Below are 21,183 nucleotides of genomic sequence, written 5' to 3' on the forward strand. Positions count from 1 at the left end.
TTACATTTCCAAAGTAACCTTCACAACCCTGCCTGTCTAGCTGTGGTGGAAGTATAGTACAAAAAAGAGGCACTAAAAAGACTGTAATGTTGAAACATATGTACTTAATTTAACTCGTTTAGGCTGAAGCTTCATGTTAGCCTCAGATCTCCAAACTTAATAATACCAAAATAATTTGAATAGCGTCTAATGTAGAAACAACTAGTTTAGTCCAGTGGTTCCCAACCTTAGGGGTGTGGCCCCTCCAAAGGGTCAGTAGATAAAAGTGAGGGGTCGTGAGATGATTAATGGGAGAGAAAAGAAGAAAAAACAAAGGTCTGATTCACAAATCTGTTGTCAGGTTTTGAATACTTTTAATTGTATTTTACTTTGAAGGTTGGCTCGTGTAGCTTCCGGTTTTACTCTGTATTTTTCACGCTGACTTTACGCAGCTTCCTGTCGTCCAGCTATTGAGAGGTTGTGATGAACTGTCGCCGACGTACAAACTCGGATGCGCTTGTTTTGGTTCACTGTGGATGCAGGGCTGGAATGGGCGGGCGGTGCTTAGGGCTTTATTATCATCTGTGTGTAATTTCCAGTGTTACACAATAAACTAAAATGACTCAACCTTTACAAAACATGAGTCTGTCTGTGCTGGGTTCAACACAGGGTGGCTCAGCTGTCCTTGGTGGCTCAGAAATGACAATCAAACACCGCCCGGCTGAGTCCCAAAGAGCCAGAGAAGTACATTAACCATCCTTACAACAAGGAGTGTCAGGGATACTTGACAGTCTTTCATTAATTAGGAAGCTAGCCTTAATTAATCACTAATTAATCTCAGGAATACTGAAAAAATACTGTAAAAACAACAAAAACGATCTTATTCCTTCTGAAAAATACAGTAAATGGTGACTTTTAATACAGATATTTAATGATTTTTTTCTATATTTGCTATTAATAATTGATAACTATTATCTATCCCTCCCTTTTCCCCCTTTCTCTCTCAACTATAAATGTATTATAAGAGTTGTATAGAGCTCCTCCACTCTGTTTTACAGCCAATGTTCCCCCAGTGGTCACTCTCAGTATTGCAGCTTAAAGAATCCCTCTTTGGCACCAAAAAGCATTGTTCCCTTAGACCACCTGTTGGAGCTATTAGTTGTTCTTGTTAAATGTAATTATTCAATGTTAATTTATGCATTTTTTGTAGCTTAATTGGTTTAAATATAATATTAGTATCATTTTAGTTAATTTGAGTACTAGTTAATACTAAGGTACAGGGCAGCTTTTGGGGCACAGAGGTGAATTTATATCTATAGGTAGGCAGGTTTGTAAAAATGGTAAAATAGATCAAAAGAAACGTCATACTTGCCTGGAAAATGCACTTTTTAAACAATGTATAAGATTAATTCCTGAAGTGCCTCAAAGGACGTTTGATTTTTAGTTTATTTTTTCTTCATATTTCTTCAAGTTAAGGACACATACACCTCAAGAGACGTCTGTAAAACTGCTGACATAACACCTCGAATGGCAAACAAGGTTTATATTATGAGTTTTTGATCCACTGGAGGTTTTAAATTTGTAAAATGTTCCTCGAGTTGAGAAAAGCAGCTTAAAAATCTCCAACGTCATCACAATGTAAAGTCTGTGGGCTGAGCTCTCATGACGTGGAAGCAAACTTTAAAGTTAGAGATGTTTTTAAGGTTACGCGCCAGCCGAGAAATTCTTAAAGGACTGCATAGGTGTCATTTCTGGTCCGATATCCGGCTCTTATACCCAACCAGTCAAGGCAGATGGTTGCCCCTCTATACCCCTTTTCCACCAAAGCAGCTTCACACACGTCAGATACAACGTATTTGTGCTGCTCGACAGGATTGAGATGGTTATGTTAGCCTTTGTTGTAAGCTAACGTTAGCTGGCAGAGCACAGCAAACTCACAACGCAAATGTGCATGAATTTCACCATCAGTCAAATGTTCAAAGGACTATTCACTCCTTATCTATTCACCACTATGCAGTGGTTGGTCTCAATAACCCCGCCTTCTGCCACCTAACGTAAGCGGTTCGTTCTTCTAGTCCAGCAAAGACTTGGTGCCACTCTGGAACAGGTTTTTCTGGCCGAGAGCCGGTTTTTTTTTCTGTCGAAACTGGAAAACCGGTTCCAGTTTAAGCACTGGCCCAGAACCAGCACTGGAACTGTTTTGGTGGAAAAGGGGTACTAGAGTCCAGTTCTGCTAGAGGTTTCGTCCTTGCCGCTGTCACCAAGTGCTTCCTCATGGAGTAATGTTGGATATCTGTAAAATAAAGAGTACAGTCTATGTAAGAAGTGCCCTGATGTAACTTATTGTGTATATATAAAGGGTAAAAAGATCCTCTTTTCTTTTCTTTTCATTTTTTGGTCCCACTTCTTTAAAAAAATACTTGGGCATGCATGATGGTCATTATTTGTGTATAATTATAATATTTAACATTATTGTGCTGTGGTTACCGTTCCTTACTTTTTTCCACTCTTATTTCCCCTTCAGTCAATCATTCATTTATATTTTCCTCTTTTTTAACTTCTTATTTGGTTCTTTCTTTTTTCTTTTCTTTGTTTTGACAGATTTATGAGCCATAAACTCTGAGGAACATATGACTGTATATCTTTTTTCTTCTTTATCCAAGATAATTGTTTCCCAGCATGTGCTGTATCTGAGTATGATGAAAGCCTGTTAGCGCCAGAAGGGGAAAAGTAATTCTAATTTTAGGAAGTCAAAATGACTTTGTGGAAAACTGATTATCTCGTAATTGTGACAAAAATATCGCCCTAATATCTAAATGAGTCTCAGTATAACCTAGATTTTTTTTACTTTTTAACATTTTAACATTTAACTTTTTATGCATCTTTATTATTTTTGGCAGGAATGGACTTCCATATAAATTGCTTATGCACTAATCTTTTCTGTGCTGTGTCACATTTACCTGTAAATGAGATTACACTGACAGTATAGCGGGCTAAATCAATTTAAATAAGACAGTTTGGGGACTTTTTTTTGGCACACACATCTTTATATAAGTCTAATACGAGTAATTAGTTTTGTGGTTTTATTGGGTATAAACATTCATTTGTTCATTTCCTTGTGTATTAGACGTGGCGAGCTTAATGATGTGTGTCTGAGCCCAATTTTAGCCTGGTCTCATGGGAATAGTAGAGGGGATGGTTCAAAGTCTGCCTCTCCCTCCTCTTCCTCTCTCTCTTTCTCTTTCTCTCTCTCTCTCTCTTTCTCTCTTTCCTCTGCTGCTCACAGTCAAGAAACATCTGGTCTTTCTTTTGTCATTTATAACTTTAAAACAAAGCTGAAAGATCCACTAAAGGAGGGTTTAAAAATCTCCTCTTCTTTTTTTTTTTGGCACTCACTACTCAAACTGGAACTGGGGATACTTGGAAAATATTTGGACGCCCTTATCTCAAAGGACAACTTCTTTTTTTGTGTGTTTCTTTCTATGCAGTGATATTTGTATTAATTTAAAGAGTTTTTTTTGCTCTTGCATAGGACACCTCCCTGCAGGAGTATTATGATAACATTGCATTGATAGTGATTTCTACCTCGGGGTGGAGGAAGAGGGGTGAAAGCTGCTGGTCACAGTGTTATTTTCCCCCCAGACTTGAGCAGAGCTGATCTAAGAGAGAAGAGAGAGGAAAGGTGGGGAGGGGGGGGTTAAAGAGAGGAGAGCTAAATGCGGCAGACTGGCGATCCTGCACCGGGAACCATGAACAGCAGCGGGTCTGGTAACTTTCTGCTGGTCCCCATACCGGAGTATCCCCTGCTGGACAACAAGACGGTGAAGATTGTGGTGCTGGGAGCGAGCAACGTCGGGAAAACCGGTACGGAGAGACGCATGAGTAGATATGCAAAAGGGGGATGAGCAAAGTTTGTCTAATAAGCTGAAAATGTATGGAACATAAAGTAGGAGAAAAGTTAAATTAGCCTCATTATGCAGGAAGGTAATGCTTGAAATATATATGTGATTTAATTGTGTAATAGAGGTAGAAATATAGTCGTGAATCCTGAAGTGTAGTGGCAGGAATTTTGGAAATGGAGTAACTAATCCAGGCCAGCAGGGGGCGACACTTCGCATTTTTCTATATTATTTCATTTGAGTATATTAGTCTATATATCTAATTTTTTAATGATTTTATTCAGTTGGAAGTGGAAGAAGAAGTACTTAAACTCAAATTAAATCAAAATATTACTTGAGTAAATGTTAAGAAATAAGAAAAAGCAGCAAATTAAATTCGAAGTATCTTAAAAAATGTGTTTCAATTCAACTCAAAGTGACTTTTTGGCATCAAAGCAAAGCATCAGCGTACAATTTATCCAGATATATGAACATTAACAATAATATGAGCATTAAAACAACATTATGATGATTTATATTAATTAATTATGGGTGCATTAATGTCTTAGCACTGTTTTAATGTTGTGTAATGTCCAAGTGGAGCTTATTTTAACTGCTTTATATACTTTTGGGGTAGTTTAATGCGTAATTAATCATCTTGTATTTGCATGTTAAATCTTCATATGTTAGAACAGCTCTTTGTTAACAAGCTCTCAGATAAATGTAGTTGAGTGGAGTAGAACTACAGTATAAAGTAGCATAAATGATGATTAATGATAGTTCTGTTGTATAATTCCTGCATGAAATGAAACACAATAAAACAGTAAAAAATGATACTCATGTAACATATATATGTGTGCAAAATCAGAAGTGTATTGAGTAAATGTACAGTTACTTTTCACCACTTAATATTAACCGACAGAAAGGTTAAGATCTTGTTGTGGCATGTCTAAGTGGAGCTAATTTTAACTGTTTTATATACTTTTAGGGTAGTTTAATGTGTGACAAATCATCTTATTGCATGTGAAATCTTAATTTTTAAAGACAGTAACAAGCTGTCGGATCCCTCCTTTCCCTTCCAACATGTAGTGGAGTTGAACTACAGTATAAAGTAGCATTAAAGGGAGATTATAATGATGATTAATGATATTTCTGTCGTATAACTTCTGCATGAAATGAAACACAAAGTGTATTTAACAATAAAACAGTAAAAAGGATATTCGAATAACTTATATATATGCAAAATCTGAGATAATAGCACAAAACTGGTGAAAACTCATGTTAACAGAATACAGAAAGTGACAAAAAATTATTCAATTAAAGGATAAAATATTCAATAATAGCGAGAAAAGATCTGGAAGATTTTGTGAGGTCTTCTGTTTCCAATATATTATAATGCTCAATCTTCAGTGTCTGTGTTTGAAAGAAAAGAAAGCATAGAGATGTCTTAGGGGGGCAGAAAAGCATCGTGGTAGTTACTCTTCTGGAAGATAGACTAAACACATCGGTGAGTGAGTAACGCTGCGAACACGCTCACTACAAAGTGGTTAATTTGTCAGACCTGGTGGCAAAGTGAGGAGATTTATAATTTGTAATAAACCTTTAAAAGAATTATTAATGTGTGTTTAACAGGCGAGGACGTAGATGTATGTTTTTAAAACATCACGACAGTCCAACACACGCTAAGAAAAAAAGAGTTCCCACATGAAGTAGCAGACAATTATAAACAGTTATATCCTCTGTTGCCCCAATGTTGTCATAGTGATGTCATTGGGGAAATCGCAAATTGGGCTCAGGGACTTTTAAATTTATAGATTAAAATAACAAAACCTGCAGGAAGTATGGAGTTAAAACTGCGGAGATACATACAAAATTGGCAAATTTGCTTATTTCTGTCGTCATTTTCAGCCGTAATTGTAATATTTAAAGATATGTGGCTGGAAGGGTCTAATAAATAAAATATGGTATCAAGTTGCATCATGGGAAATGTAGGAGCCAGGTTTTCTTTTTAGAGCAACAACCAGTCACATCCGGATAGACATCTGGCAGTCTGAGTCAGTCACATATCAAGTAGATATCTGACACATTTACAGTGTTTTTAGCATCAGATTCCCTCTTTGTGTTTCCCTGTTGAGCTGTGGTGGAAGTATAGTAACAAAAATAAGGGATTTTTGCTCTAAAAACACTATAACGTTGAAAGATATCTACTTGGATTTGACTCATTTGGATGGCCGAAGCTTCATATTAGCTTCAGATCAACTTTAATAGACATCTGGCAGTTTGATATGGGAAATCGGCACTTTTGGTTATTTCTGTCGTCATTTTCAGCCGTAATTGTAACGTTTAGAGATATCTGATGTTTCTGCTTTGCTTATTTTATATACTGTGTCTTTGCTAGCATCTTTAGATAAACCAAATCTACCCAACAGGGAAATCTCGCCACCAATCGGACTAACAATAGGCTGCCTTTGTCATAGTAGGAAGCCACCTTACCATTGCTTTAATTCATTTATACTTACTTTAACTACTTACTGCTTGTACTTACTTATAAATACACTTTAATACTGGCTTAAACCGACATTTATTTTAAGTTAAATTGTATGTGACGTAGGGTTTCCTATCCAGAAGTAATTGTAAACCAACGCTGTGATTGCTTCTACACTAAGGACTCAAATTGAAGGAATTCCAACCACAAATTGCCTCTTGGAGGAGTTAAAAGTTGGCTAAATCTTTGCTGTTTTTGTATTTGGACCATCCTTTTTAGGGCTGCAAGTAATAATTTTTTCAATTATTGATTGATTTCTACATAACTCATGAATTATTAGTCTATTAAGGTGTCAAAAATGGTTAAAAAATGCCTGTGGAAACTTCCCAGAGACTTAAGTTGACATCTACAAATGTCTTGTTTTGTCCGACCAACAGTCCAAAAAACAGATATTCAGATATCTTGATGATATATGACAAAAGAAAAGCAGCAAATCTTCACATTTGAGGGGTTTGAACTAGAAAATATTTTAAATTCCTTCACTGTTTTTGCTTAAAAAATGATTTAAATGATTCCTAAAATAGTTCCCAGAGTGTAAAATGGGTGTTCTCCTTAAATACTTTGCTATACTTTGATTTTCAGGATGTAAAACTTTCTGCTTTGAACCTAATAGAGGATCCAAATACATAAAAGAAATAAAACTAGGCGCTAAGAGTTAAAACAAAACAGCAGACAGGAATGAGACAATCATTTACTGGTTTTAATGTGACACATGACTGATTGCAACATCAGATTCTCTGTATTGGTGAATCATTGTCTCAGTTCAGACTTTGGGCCTGTTTGTTTGTTTCTCTCTGTGTGTGTGTGTGTTAGAAAAGTCTGTTTAAATGTTTAATGTTCATTTGTCAGAGAGAAAAGTAGAATTCAAGCAACACTCACTGATAGTAAATAAATGTTAAAGGTCAGTATGTTGGTTTTTATTTCAAGTTGAAGATGAAACAGATTTTATATCATTTTCATTTTCTCTTTTGTTTCTTTCTTAGTCATCAGCAGTGTTGAGGAGTAACTAGATACAGTCAGGAGGTTTTTTTCCTCATTTTTTAAATATTTAACATGTAACTGAATACATATATTGCTGTTTTTAATTCTTTAAAATCAATATTTTTTCATATATTTAGTAAATAAATCATGATTTGGGCTTATTAGGAGCACACATGGGCTTAAATGGAGTCACAGTACCAATTAAACTCACTTTATTCATCAAATATCTTTATTTTATATTCCAAAATCTACATGAACTAATGAATACATTTTCAAATGAGAGATAAATGTTGCTTTATAAGAAATGATCTCCCTTATAAATCATGTCAGTATTCATGAAAAACAGCTGAGCTTAGATTTTGGTGCTTAATGGGAACATTTACCCTAACAGCTGGAATTAGGTCTTAGGAAGGAAGGAAGGACAGAAGGAAGGTAGGAAGGTAGGATGAAAGGAAGGAAGATAGGAAGGAAGGACAGAAAGAAGGACGGAAGGAAGGTAGGAAAGAAGGATGGAAGGAAAGAAGGAAGGTAGGATGAAAGGAAGGTAGGAAGGAAGGACAGAAAGAAGGACAGAAGGACGGTAGGACGGAAGGAAGGAAGGAAAGAAGGAAGATAGGAAGGTAGGATGAAAGGAAGGAAGGACAGAATAAAGGACACAAGGAAGGAAGGAAGACAGGGAGGAAGGAAGGAAGGAAGGAAGGAAGGACATATGGAGGGAACATTTACCCTAACAGCTGGACTTAGATCTAAGGAAGGAAGGAAGGGAGGAAGGACAGAAAGAAGGACAGAAGGAAGGTAGGAAGGAAGGACAGACAGAAGGACAGAAGGAAGGTAGGAAAGAAGGATGGAAGGAAGGAAGGAAAGAAGGAAGGACACAAGGAAGGAAGGAAGGAAGGAATGAAGGAAGGAAGGAAGGACAGATGGAGGGAACATTTACCCTAACAGCTGAAAACATTAGAAAAGTCATCAAATGTAATAAGTTACATTACTTTGATGAAGTAATTGAAATAGTTACATTACTTATTACATTTTGTCATCACACTTCACTTCACTTCAGACTTTTCTTGTTTCTTTTCAGCTCTTATCGTCAGGTTCCTGACTAAGAGGTTCATCGGAGACTATGAAGCAAACACTGGTGAGTTCTTATCAAGTCTGCTATAAAGATAAGATACATCCACAAACATAAACAACAAAAGTAAACACACGCCGACTTCCTTTTTCATCCTCTCTCTGCTCTGCTCGGCAAACCCACACTTGCATTATTGATCCTTGTCGTCCATTCATTGGCCCCGCCCGTCTCTGTCTCTCTCTCCACAGGAGCGCTCTACTCCAGAAAGGTCACACTGGATGGGGAGGAAGTGTCGCTTCAGATCCAGGATACACCCTGCGTCTCTCTCCAGGTAGAACTCACCCAGAGACAGTTTCCATCCGAGAGTTTTTGTGTGAATCATGAATAGAAAAAAGCTGGATGTAAACAGGAAAATGTGGTTTAAACACTCTTCTCTATACGTGTTGTTTTGCTTCAGTTTATAAAAAGGTACAAAAACACACTTGTTGCATGACATACGACACATAAAACACCTAATTTACCGATTAAATGAGCAGAATATTCTTATAATGTAGTGCACACATGATCTTTTAATGTTTTTCTCTTTGACGAAGACTGTGAAGAAGTTCAATGAGCTCAGAAAAACTGAGACAGAAGGATAAAAAACAGCTTTTACTGTCATCATCCACTTAAACTTTCACATGATTCTTTGGGGTTTTTTTGGGTTTGTTTGGTGACATCTTCAATGCTGAGTGCACATTGTTAACCTGCACTACCCAAAGATTGAGAAAGGTCTATTTGCAGTGTTGTAGACCTACATGACCTCCAACCCTTTAACCATCTCACAGCTCAGGCCTAAACCCAACTGAGTGAGTGTTTCCTGTAGATCCTGTCAGTCCGCAGATTGACCTACTCTGCAACAGTCACTTTGCAGTTAAATTCTTGTATTCAGAGCCAGGAGAGGCCAAAAAGGAAAGAAAGAACTAATCCGTAGTCTTGATTTAAAGTAATTCAACCTCACTGTAGATAACTTGGTTTTGATCTTGGACATCTGGATATACTTTAAGTTTCGGCTTGTAAGCACAACACTGTGTTATCTCTGAGATCCTTACAGGTTCTCTACAGGCTAACAGACTCTTCCTCTGCACAACTTCCATGCTCCTTGTGATAGATCTTTCTGTATTACTTGTTTATATGTTGTTTGCTTTAAAGTTTAAGTTGCTGCCTTGTCTTGGCCACTTGGTGGACAGTGAGGTTTTACTGGTAAAATAAAGGTAAAATAGTTATTTTAAAAAATGCTCTTGTGGATTTAGCTCATAAAAACTCAGTTTCAGGTTTCAGGGTTGCTTGAAAAGTCAATCCAACAGGTTTTACCCGCTTTTCAGGACCACATCAAGAAGTCATTGATGTTGAAGGAAAGTAGGTCTATCTGCAGATCTCTGTCTACACGGCACACCCATTTGGTTTAGGGACCAGTAGTGAGATGGTTAGGGGTTAGAGGGGTCAGTGGGTGGCATGTAGGTCTGCAAGACTGCAAACAGACCCTTCTTGTTATAGGTGCAATGTCTTCTTCATCACTTATGTCAAACTTCCAGCTGAGTAAACCTGCTTGGTGCCCTCTGCAGGCAGCGAAACAGGCTAAATAGATAAAGTAAAAGCGCTATTTAAGTCATTGCACACAAATGATCAAATTGAGAGCATGCATTTGATTTTTTCCCCCTCTGTAGCCCCCTCCCAGGCTCCGTACTCATGCCAAAATGTGCATTTCCTTTATAAATATCAGTTTTCCTGTTGCTGCACACCCACTTTATTCTGTCTCCCTGCACACAGATATAATCACAGGTGGGAAAAAAAGCTTCACAGGTGATATAATTTGATAATGATAGTCGGTATTCTTGTGGAGTCAGCAGACTGCATCAGGTGTTTAGCTTAGCTTAAGTGATTTAATTTAAACCTACAACGTGTGTGTCATTTGTGTGCATCTTCAGACTGCACAAGATGCATTATAGAAGGTTTGTGCTAGAATCTAGACTAGATGCTATCTTTGAGAACACAGCGAGGCTCAGAACGAGAGGACAGAGTTTAGATTGTAATGAGATCAGTAGAGAATGGTGTCATTAAGGCACGGATATAGTCCAAAACTGCACGTTCGGTTTTATTTATACTACATTGGGAGTCATAAGTGGACATCTTCATACGTGTTTGTCTATGCTGACCCTCGCCAAAGTGTGCAGACGACAAGATTTTTACCACACAGACACTAATACTAACCCAGGTTTTAGTTATTCCAGTTATGTGGTGCTATTGCAACAAACAACACCTTTAATATGTTCTTTTTCCACTGAGATATACTCTATTTCTACTGCTATTGGTTAACTTTTAAGTCAAATCTAAGCTTAATTTGTACATTTATTGAGACTTGCATTTGTATTTTGGGCTGGAAGTTGGTGTAAAGTGCTCAAAAAGTCAAGTTCTCCGTCCAATGTTGCTTAATTTTTTATCAAAAAAATGAGAAGATAAAAGAAACCCCTTGGTCTTTATCTCAAAATAACTTCAGGAATGTATTTGAAGTAAGAGGAAGTGATCTTCTCCTCGCTCATGATGAGTTTAATGAGTGCAACGTGACACACGGCTCACCCCGCTCGACACCGGCAGTCTTTAGTTTACAAAACTGGGCTTCAGAGCCGCTCATTTCCTACACTTGGGGAAGATAACGGAGGGGCTGAGGAAGTCCCTCCTGGCAGGATGGAGGATGATGTCGACCGGCGGCTCCCAGAGATTAGACAGAAATAATTGGTGTGTGTTGGAGGCGGCAGCGGGGGTCGTGTGTGCAGAGCGGAGAAGGTCGAGGAAGTTCCTGAGCTTCTGGAGGATCGTAAAAAAAAAAAGCTCCCGTCTGTAATAATACATTCTTTTACGCCAAAAACCCTAAAATCCAGTATATTAAAAAGCATTTAAAATACTGTTACAGGAAAAAAAGTGTTATGTTTGGTAATGATGTGGATGAAATGAGAATAGCGTGAAGTCTGTACTCCTGAACTGACATCTGGGTGGTCGGCTGGGTCCAAAGGAGTCAAAAGTTCAAAGTCTGAGACAGTCAGACGAAGTGTGTCCATAAACAGACATTTGTCTTGGTAATGTTCCTTCTGGGGAAAATCACCACCTGTGTGCTCGTTTTGTGAGCTTTACCCAGCGTGATGCATTAAATCAAGTGTGGATATCCCTCCTGTTGCCTTCCTGTCGACCGTGCAACTTCGAACCAGTCAGGTTTGACAGTTTAATAAAGCATAAAGTATAAATTATCACCCAGTTTTGTGTTGGACCCTTTTAGCCAACTTTATTCCAACTTATTTCTACAGGTTTTGCACATATTTTTGGAAAAGTGGCCTCATTTAAATGAAAGTATACCTCATTCTTGAGTTAACACCTGTTGTCCTTGGGTCAATTTTGACAATAGGAGGGATATTCAGTACAGTACTTTGGGGAAAATGGCTTCAGAACTACAAATATCTGTATTATCAGGCTAAACAATAAGAACTCATGCTGTAACTAGACAAAAAAGAGTTGTAAGTTCCTTTAAAAATGACATATATATATATAAGTGTTTTGCTGATCTGGGACTCAATGGTCAGAAAAAGACACAACAGAAGTTTAGGCAACTAAAACATATGTTTATTTAAAGGTTTTATCTGAAGGGGAAATGAGTCTTCAGCTGCCTGGGAGGACATCCTCCACATTTACAACATTTTTTAGTGTGAGAAACAGAAAGTTCAAAAGAAAAGGTCAAACTTTTGGCAGCTTCTAGCTTCTGAAATGTGAGGATTACCTTCTTTTTCTCTGTTTGATATCACTTTAAATGGGATATTTTTGGATTGTGGGTTGTTTATTGGACTGAACAAGTCATTTAAAGATATCACATAGAGCTCTGGGCTCATGTGATGGACACTTTTCACTCTTTAGTTGCAATTTGAACCTTAAATTCTGTATTTTATGCTCTAACATGTCTTCTCTGTTCATTTTTGCAGGATGATCCTGAGGGTCTGTACTGCCAGGAGCAGATCAACAGGTCAGATTCACAAACTTACTCACTTTAACATGACTTCAACTTAATATACTGTGACTAAAATCCTTTTTAATGACTAAACCTGCAGGTCCATCTACTGGGCAGACGGTTACGTGTTGGTTTTCTCCATCACGGACCACAACAGCTATCGCACCATCCAGCCGCTGTACCAGCACGTCAGACGCATCCACCCGTCTGGAAATATACCTGTTATACTGGTCAGTGTGTGTGTGTGTGTGTGTGTGTGTGTGTGTGTGTGTGTGTGTGTGTGTGTGTGTGTGTGTGTGTGTGTGTGTGTGTGTGTGTTCATCTAGTCATGTTACCACCTTAAACATCTTCTTCACTCCTTCTTTCAGTCAGAATGATGTAACCTAGACAAAGTCTCTCACTCATATCCAGAACAGATAATAACAGTTACCTACTAGCCTTAATCCCTATAATCTAATCTATTGTGTAATCTGTAATCTGCTGCAGGTTGGCAACAAGAGCGACCTGCTCCGAGCTCGACAGGTGCCTGCGGACGAAGGCGAGACGCTAGCAGCTTCACTAGGTGTGGTCCTCTAGTGGTTTTTCTGTCTTTCTTTGTCCCCATCTTGCTCCGTTTCATGTCATTCTCTCATCTGTTTTTACTTCCTTTACCTGCTTTCAAGTAACTGTGCACGAGTGTTAATATAATAATACTCAATTTTTTTAAATGTGAAAATATATTAGCTTTCCTAATTGTTTTGACGTTTTGACACTGTTGCAGTAATGAGATTTTTAAGGTCTTGTTTTGGAAAATATATTCAAAAAGATGATGTTTTTAAATTAACAATCACAATTACTTCAGACCTTGTTATTCATCCCTGCAAAAAAGGAAATTCTCAGATGAAAGTCTATTTAAAAGTTTCATGTTTGAAATCTTTGAAAGCAAGATTTCATGAGAATCACCCCATTTGTAACAGATTACCATACACGCAAACACATTTAACAGAGTTGAAATTCACTTTTTTGTGGAGTTTTTATGTCAGAGTTCATGCAAAAAATGTTAATAGGTAGGATTGACTACATGTCTTATGAGTAGCAGGGAAAGTCCAGTATGTTGTTAAAAAAGAGCCGACATCAGCAGTTCTGTTTTAGTTGTTCAGACTGAGCACAAAGCCACGTTTAGAGGCGGCTTGATTGCAGAGACAGTCAGCGGGAACACGTAGTAGCAAGATTTGAATCTGAGCGGTGTCCGTGCAGTTTCAAAAATGTTTCAAATCGAGCCAAAACCACTTACTACTCAAACTTAATCAGGACAGCCGATGGGAACACCAGAGCCCTATTTTTTTTAAGCTATTAACAATATTCTGAAACCATCTGATGCTCTACAGCCTCGCTTAGTTTCACAGTGTGATACCTTCATGATCTTCTTCAAATAGTCACTGTAATATCTGATCTCATCCATAAATCTAAATTAACCACCTGCTAGTCAGTTAGTGTCTTGTAAGGTGTCCTTGAGTGTTTTTTTAAAGGCGCCTATAAATAAAATGCATTATTATTATTATTGTTATTTTTTAAAATGTGTGCATATTGCAGAGGAGATTTATGAACCTGCTTTAAAAATATACAAAAAAGGGGAAGAAAAAGAGGAGAAACTGGAAGAAAATAACAGGAATCAACTCACACAAATGACACAAGACAAAAAAAATAAGCTTTCTATTTGAATACAACTTTGTTATTGATGTCTTAGCGTATTTTTTTTGGTTTGTTTCAGCTGTAAAAAATAACATTTTTAAAGTTCCCCTTTTCCTCTCATGAATGAGTTTTGCTTATTGATTCTTCACACGAATGTTTGAGCTTCACTGTGCAGAGTTTGTTTTCACATTCATCTGCTGAAAAGTGGAAAGTTTCTCTGTTTACCTACGAGCAGGATTTGTGACCTCACAGCTCATTTGCAGCCGATATGCACAAACACACTGAGAGGAAAACATCTTGTATACAGCAGCTAAACTTGTGAAATGAAGTTGCATATTCAGAAATGTTGGATTTTTCAATGAGAGAGAAGGAACAGATGCAACTTTAAGAATTTTGACAGAATATTTTAACTTTTTTTTTAGTGTAAAAACATATTCGACACAAATTATCGAGTCATTTTGTCTGGGAAATCTTTAAACGTCTTGCAACATGACTAACATTTTCCTCACTACTCCGCCAATGACCTGCTCACCCTTTTGAACTAAATGATATCTTCCTCACTCCCTTTTTATATCTTTATAACTCCACCCTCAAAGTGTCTCCATTTCCTGTGCTCATCCTGAAAATCGCTCTATGGATTGCCGTTGTGCAGACATTCCCGGTCCCCAGAGAATGAATCCCACTGACTTATTTCGACATAATTTATAATGCATTTGGCAGATGTCGATTCAATCTTTGAACATACCGACTAATTAGAGCAGCAGTTGAAAGTAATTTTCCACCTTGCACACGTTTATCCGCCTTCTCCTGTGTACGAACTATATCCTGCATGCTGCCTAATGAACGAGGAATGCTGAGTTATCTAGTAAGATAAGAGCAGTCCTGATCTGAACGCTGCTCTCTGCTCACAGGAGGAGTTTACTTTGAGGCCTCGGCCAGAGAGAACCACGAGGGAGTCCACGCCGCTTTCCTTCATCTGTGTCAGGAGGTGGGACTTTTTTTTTTTATCCGTTCTTTGCCGTTTATTTGTTTATTGGTTTGCCAGTTAAGCAACGACGGTTTTAGCTCTTTTTTGGCTTGCAGAACTCATGCCAACATAAGATTTTTCCTTACAAAGTTAAGTGAGCACATAGAGAAAAATAACCGATTGTCATGCTTCTGCAAAACAAAATGCTTACATAAGACTTTATGCCAATTACAGTAGCTGTGGTAGTGGATATAAAAATGTTTTCTCAGTGAAAGTCTGTGCTTCAGTTTTCAAAAACATCCAAAGAACTTCTGCTTCTCTGAAATGAATTTCACTGCGTGTATGTGGGAACTATGATTGCAGAGTATTTCCCACCAATGCCCCAAACACAAAAATACCACATTTGGCTTCTTTTTTTGCCAGAGAGAGTTACAACAGCCCTTTTGGAGTATTAAAACTCTTCGCCGGAGGCTCATTGCATTTGTTTAGACTGTTTTCTGATGTGAAAAAGAGAAGATTCCCAACCCTTAGGTCTATTTAAGGTTTATTCAAGTTGATGAAATGCAGTATTTATAGAATAAAGATCATAACCTATATCTATTTGTATTGTAAACGGTGTAGCACAGTGCAAACATGCAGCATTAAAAGAATTATAATATAGTATCGAATAATATATTAGTTTATAGAATAGTAACTTTTATCCTGTTAGAAATCAGATTTTAATAAAAAAGGATAATATGTTGAGGTTGAATACAGGAAATGAGACTTCCTGTTAATGTTTGCCAAAAAATACCTGTGGGAATTGTGTGTCTTTGTGTCACCTCACATGTAGCGAATCAGACACCTTCTCCAAACCTCATTAAAAGCTTCCATGTATCACAGCTATAGCCCAGCATTAACTTACTCTAACTATAGTAATATATCAGTGGCAATTTTGCAGCTGCAGCAGTTTCTCCCAATTTACTTTTTTGTGCTAACTCAGCAGTTTACAGTTTTGGCTGTGTGGCGACATGTTTCCAAGATTAGGTGAACCACAAGGAGTGCAAAATATGTAAACATAAACTCTGCAGACAATTCAGCAAGTGGTTTAATCAGATACTCAAGAACCTCCATCCTCCTGGATCCTGGAAACAGGCTGGGCAAAACAGGCAACTGATTAATCTCCAAGTTGTCATGGAAATCTGGGAAAACTAGGAAATGTTTGCATGAGAGAAGCTGATACAAGTGGATTTTTGGAGCATTTTTGCTTTAAAATGTCTTGCTGTAGGCAGAGCAGCATTAAACAGGTGAAGCACTGAGCGGAGAAGAAAGTCCTAATTTCCAAGAACAATGCTTCACTTCAGCAAAGCACTAACAATTAGGATGAATGAAAGTTTTTATTTAAAATTAAGCTTAATTTATGTCATTAAAGACATGAAATTAGTGAAATATTCCCAGAAAAATCACAGAAAAGTCTTCAACTGGAGTACAGGACTCTTTTTTTCCCCTGAATTGACTCGGTTTAGGATCTTGACTCTTTCACATTTCATCCAAATTTCATCAAGCACTCAATTGGGCATTTAGAAGTCCAAATAACTGGGTACTTCTGTGAATGACTGGGATAACACAACCCAATATCAGCCCCAGAATGACCCAACCCAACCGATGTGGGGTGTAGAAACGAACACGAGCATCTGTCTTCATCCGTGTCAATTTTGAAGAATATCTGGTCCTTGCTTGCCTTTTTCATGACTTGTTTCTGACTTTCGGCTCACGTCTTTGTTCTTTCTACCATCCAGGTGATCCGGGCATTGGGAGGAGGGAACGGTGAGAAGAGGAGAGGAGGCCTCCACCTCGCCCGACCCAAATCTCCCAACATGCAGGAGTTGAAGAGGAGGTTCAGGCAGGTCCTGTCCTCCAAAGTCAAATCATCCACCACTATCTGATCGCAGGATGGTTTACCAAAGACAAAATGCCGCCAGACACCTGGCATGAATAAATAAGAGCTTCCATCTAAAGAAAAAGGTTCTTTTCCGGGATTATCTTTGATGGAACGCTTTAGAAACACGACAAGAGGCCTTGGTATCAAAGACCTGTGACTTTTAAGTTTGGGAATTGAAGCCGTTAATGGCATGAAAACGCTCAACTGCAGTGATCAAAGCATTTTAAGGAGCACCATCCATCTGATGACCGGTCGCCATCAGATGGAGAGATAAAGACAAAAAGACTTGGAACGGGGGGCTTTCTGGAAGCCGAGCTCTTCTCTGTGTTTGGATGAAGCTGCCGCCGGTCAACACGGTCAACACTTTCAACGTGACCTTTTTCCCAGACTTGAGTACGACAAGGATGCTGCTCAAAACCAATATGTCAAAAGACTGCTAAACAAACAGCTTGTGTTGTGTCTTGGCTTGGCCCGTTTACCACGAAGGGCAGTGAATGTGTCGCTACAACTTGACTGACAAGCTCACTGTAACCCTTCCGACAACTAGTGAATTTAATACATCAAATCAATAAAGAATTATTGATTTCACCAAGTTGGTCAGTTTCATGGAAAACAGAAATGTTGCTAATCTCTTGTAACTGTATGATTTAAGTTGGTTTTAATAGAGTTTTTTGCTCCTTTGGGGACCTGAACGATGCTCACAAGACTTTTTCTGATACCAAATAAATCAAATGTGAGTCTACATCCACTCTGTTGCAGACTTGAAGCCTTAATAAGAAAGCAGTCTGAACCATAACAGGAAATGACCCCCGAGCAGAAAACGTTGGAGGCTAAACTGAGACACATGTTGACATTTGACAGACAGAAAGAAAGAAAGTCTAACATAACACAACAAAGAAAGCAAGTCCTTGAAATGATTTATGTAATATATTTGGAAAGCTTTAGGAGGTCGCCAATACGTTTTTAGGGGGGAGAGACTCAGGTCTAGTTTCTTAATCCTAGACTAAAAATGAGATTCTGTCAAAATACCCATTGAGAAACAAGTCTAGTCTTGGATTAGACTCAATCCCTGCTCAGGAATTTGACCCTCAGTCTCCAAAAATGTCCACAATGGAAGAGGCAAGTACAAAGTTAGCATGACCAATAGTAAGAACGCACACAATGAAGAACAAAAAGAGCCAGCCTGACAACAAACAAACATAATTTCTTCTTTTAAATGGCTAGATTTTGGTCTGTTTTAAAAGCATAAAGAGAAATATGGTGAAATCGTTGGTCGCCAATCAAAAACAGTGGGCTTAGTCGTACTGTGAGTCCACCAGAAGCTGATTTAGACTGTTGAGAATCAAAGACAGAAAGCCTAAAATCATCCAAACTTAAGGCATTGCAATGTGACTGCTGCTAGAACCCAGTTTTAGAAAAAGCAACCAGTCAGAATACAACATTAAATGGCGCCAAATTCACTGGCAAGCTAATACTAATAAACATATTTGCCTCACACTCACTGTTCCCTCTCTTATAGCAACATCTATAGCCAAAATCTTGTGTATGGTACGGTGCAGATGGATGACATGTTTCTTCTGCAAATTTCCATTATATAGTTCGTCGCACAATCGGACATACCTCAAAATTGATATTGTACAGTTTGACACAGATTGAGACCAAGACTTAATAGGTTCCTTTAAGGGAGCTGCAAAGTCGTAAAGTTGTCCTAAAACTCCCGATTTCATCACCTAAATCTCTATAATCCGTCAGAGTGACAGGTTGCCAAAACCGTGCAATAATTGACGAGGCTGTAAATCCACTCTTGTTTACGAGCCCTAGTTTGCTTGTAAGTGTGACAAAGTAAACTTTTCCGCTATATCTCAAGCGCAACGAGTCCAAACTCAAGGTGTGATTGCACCTAAAATAGCTCCCAGTCTGGAAAATATTTCATTTCTATTGTTTTAAGAAGAAGGTTTTAGTGTTTTGTGGAGTAAATGTTGCTCTAGAGGCCTTGTTTTACCCCAACAAAGAGGGAGTTTGTTAGCTTCTAGGTACCAAGAGACTACAATGGTTACAAATCGTGTTTACTACTAATGGGTTTAAATCTGTAGCTGAATTTATGGAGCTGGAAAATACAGCCTGTGCTCTCTGTAAGAAGCAGGGAATTGGTTCAAGTATGTTAAAGGAAGTTCATGTGTGTGTTTTCTTCTTCTTCTGCAGAGCTGCTGTTCTCATGACCTCTTCTCACATTGACACACACACACACACACACAAAATTCCCATTAAAAGACAAATTCCTCGGCATCTGGAATTTCTTTCCTGGTCACTGAACTGCCACTCTACCCACACAGAGTTAAAAAATTGTGTACTGACCCCGACTCGTGACATTTTGCCCTTTGACCTTTAAGAGCAGTGGGGCTCCAGCAGAGTCTGGAAAAAGAATATTGATGAAGTCATTCGTCTCGCTCGCTGTGTGTCAAGAGAAAAAGAGACAGAAAAGAAGATTTTTCTCATAGTTTTCAGAAACTTTAAGCTCAATTTGCTCTCATGTTTTTTGCCTCTAGCTTTGCTTCCCACACACTCCATGTCACTCCTAAAGACCTCCTTCCTGTTTGCCACTGGAAAACGTATTCCTACATTCTCAAATGACTACTAAGGAATTCCTCCCTTTTGTTTTTTTTCTTCAGAGGCAGAAATCTTTTCTAACGTGGACGTTTAAATGAGAGTTTCGTAGATAGATGAAGAGTTAATGTGACATTTATGAGGCCGGATTTAGAAAAATTGAGGCTTCCACTAAATGTTCCCTTTTTCGGTAAAAAGACGTAGAGAAGCCGAAGTGAACAACAAACGAAGCTGACATATGTAATAACACAAATGACTCAGAAATCCATTCCTAACTTTTATGTCATTAGGTTCAATCTGTTTGTCTAAATACCCCATGACACAATACTGAGGTGCAAGAAGGCCAAAAACATCAAGTCTTTAAAGGGTGGGAGTTGCATGTTTCCCCATGTGTTTGCTTGCTTAAAAAAACACACACATTTGATGTAATTATAACCTCTCTGATTCCTTAGAAATAGGCCTTAGTGTGTGTGTGTGTGTGTGTGTGTGTGTGTGTGTGTGTGTGTGTGTGTGTGTGTGTGTGTGTGTGTGTGTTTGTGTGTTATGAGCTGGCTCGCATGGCAACAACAAAAAAGAAGTCACACACCATGACACCAAATTAGGCCAAATTAAATGAAGTTAAAGAAAACAACTGCACATTTACAGTGTTGGGTGTGGATGAGTGTAAAATAGGTCGCTCCAATCCATCACCCTCCAGGTAGAGAGGAGACAACGGTTAGTAACAGATCGAAACCTCAGATGACCCCAGAAGATATCGCATTAAACGCAGCCTTTCTTTATCTCAACATGTATGGAAAAGACTGAAAATGATGGAGTAGCAGGCTGTGACCAATGGACTTTGCTATTACTCTTGTCCAGACGTGAATGTCGAAACAGCACACCTTCTTAGCTTTTTTTTCTCCAAATCGCCCAAAGAGGTTACAGATAAAAACAGTATATATCTATCAATCTATCTACCCTGAAAGTGACACTAGTAACTCAAGTTTTGCTTCTCAGCTTTGCTCAAACTGTACAATAATGTGTTTTCACTTGAGGGTTTTCAAGATTTGGGCAAAATGTTTTAACATGAACGTGTGATTCTAGCTCAAATCTGTTAAAAAGCCTGTTGTCATTTGCGTAGACAAGTGAGACAAGACAGTTGCTTTCTTTCATCAATCATCACAGAAGAAGAGAGATGACCTTTTAACCCTCTGAGGCAGCGTTTCTTCGTCATCATGTTCTAGCCCCTCAGGAACAGAGCTGTGAGACGATTTTTGGTGCTCAGGAATCGGAGCGACTCATACGCAATAACTGAGAGAGAAAGAGATAGCTGTGACATGATGAACATTGCTATTTAAACTTTATTAGTTTATTTGCACATTTATAAAATAAAGTCAGAGAAAAATAGTAAAATAAAATAAAACACGTGCGGGTGAGGTAGAAACCATCTCTGGGCTTAATTTAAAACCTCAACTATAAGAGATAATACACAACAATGCAAAGTAAAATAACAAAAATAAACATAAAGATGATACAAAAATAAGATTAACCCTTTCGGA

At 38.2% G+C, this 21,183-nt stretch overlaps 1 protein-coding gene across 1 annotated transcript; it reads left to right on the top strand.

The window, feature by feature from the left end:
• Positions 1-3,279: 3,279 nt before the first annotated feature.
• rasl11a (RAS-like, family 11, member A) lies at positions 3,280-17,629 on the top strand. Its single transcript, XM_062444971.1, has 8 exons — positions 3,280-3,843; positions 8,462-8,518; positions 8,701-8,783; positions 12,457-12,497; positions 12,583-12,712; positions 12,969-13,044; positions 15,065-15,141; positions 16,899-17,629. The coding sequence occupies exons 1-8, from the start codon at positions 3,696-3,698 to the stop codon at positions 17,043-17,045; spliced, it is 759 nt and encodes a 252-aa protein (XP_062300955.1). The 5' UTR covers positions 3,280-3,695; the 3' UTR covers positions 17,046-17,629.
• Positions 17,630-21,183: the final 3,554 nt, after the last annotated feature.

This window comes from Scomber scombrus, chromosome 23, assembly GCF_963691925.1.
Source record: "Scomber scombrus chromosome 23, fScoSco1.1, whole genome shotgun sequence".
Classification (NCBI taxonomy): Eukaryota; Metazoa; Chordata; class Actinopteri; order Scombriformes; family Scombridae; genus Scomber; species Scomber scombrus.

Coding starts and splice junctions, on each gene's coding strand:
- rasl11a (XM_062444971.1), top strand. CDS start 3,696: ATGCGGCAGACTGGCGATCCTGCACCGGGAACCATGAACAGCAGCGGG. Junction 12,498..12,582: donor TGCCAGGAGCAGATCAACAG/GTCAGATTCACA, acceptor CTAAACCTGCAG/GTCCATCTACTGGGCAGACG. Junction 15,142..16,898: donor TCCTTCATCTGTGTCAGGAG/GTGGGACTTTTT, acceptor TCTACCATCCAG/GTGATCCGGGCATTGGGAGG.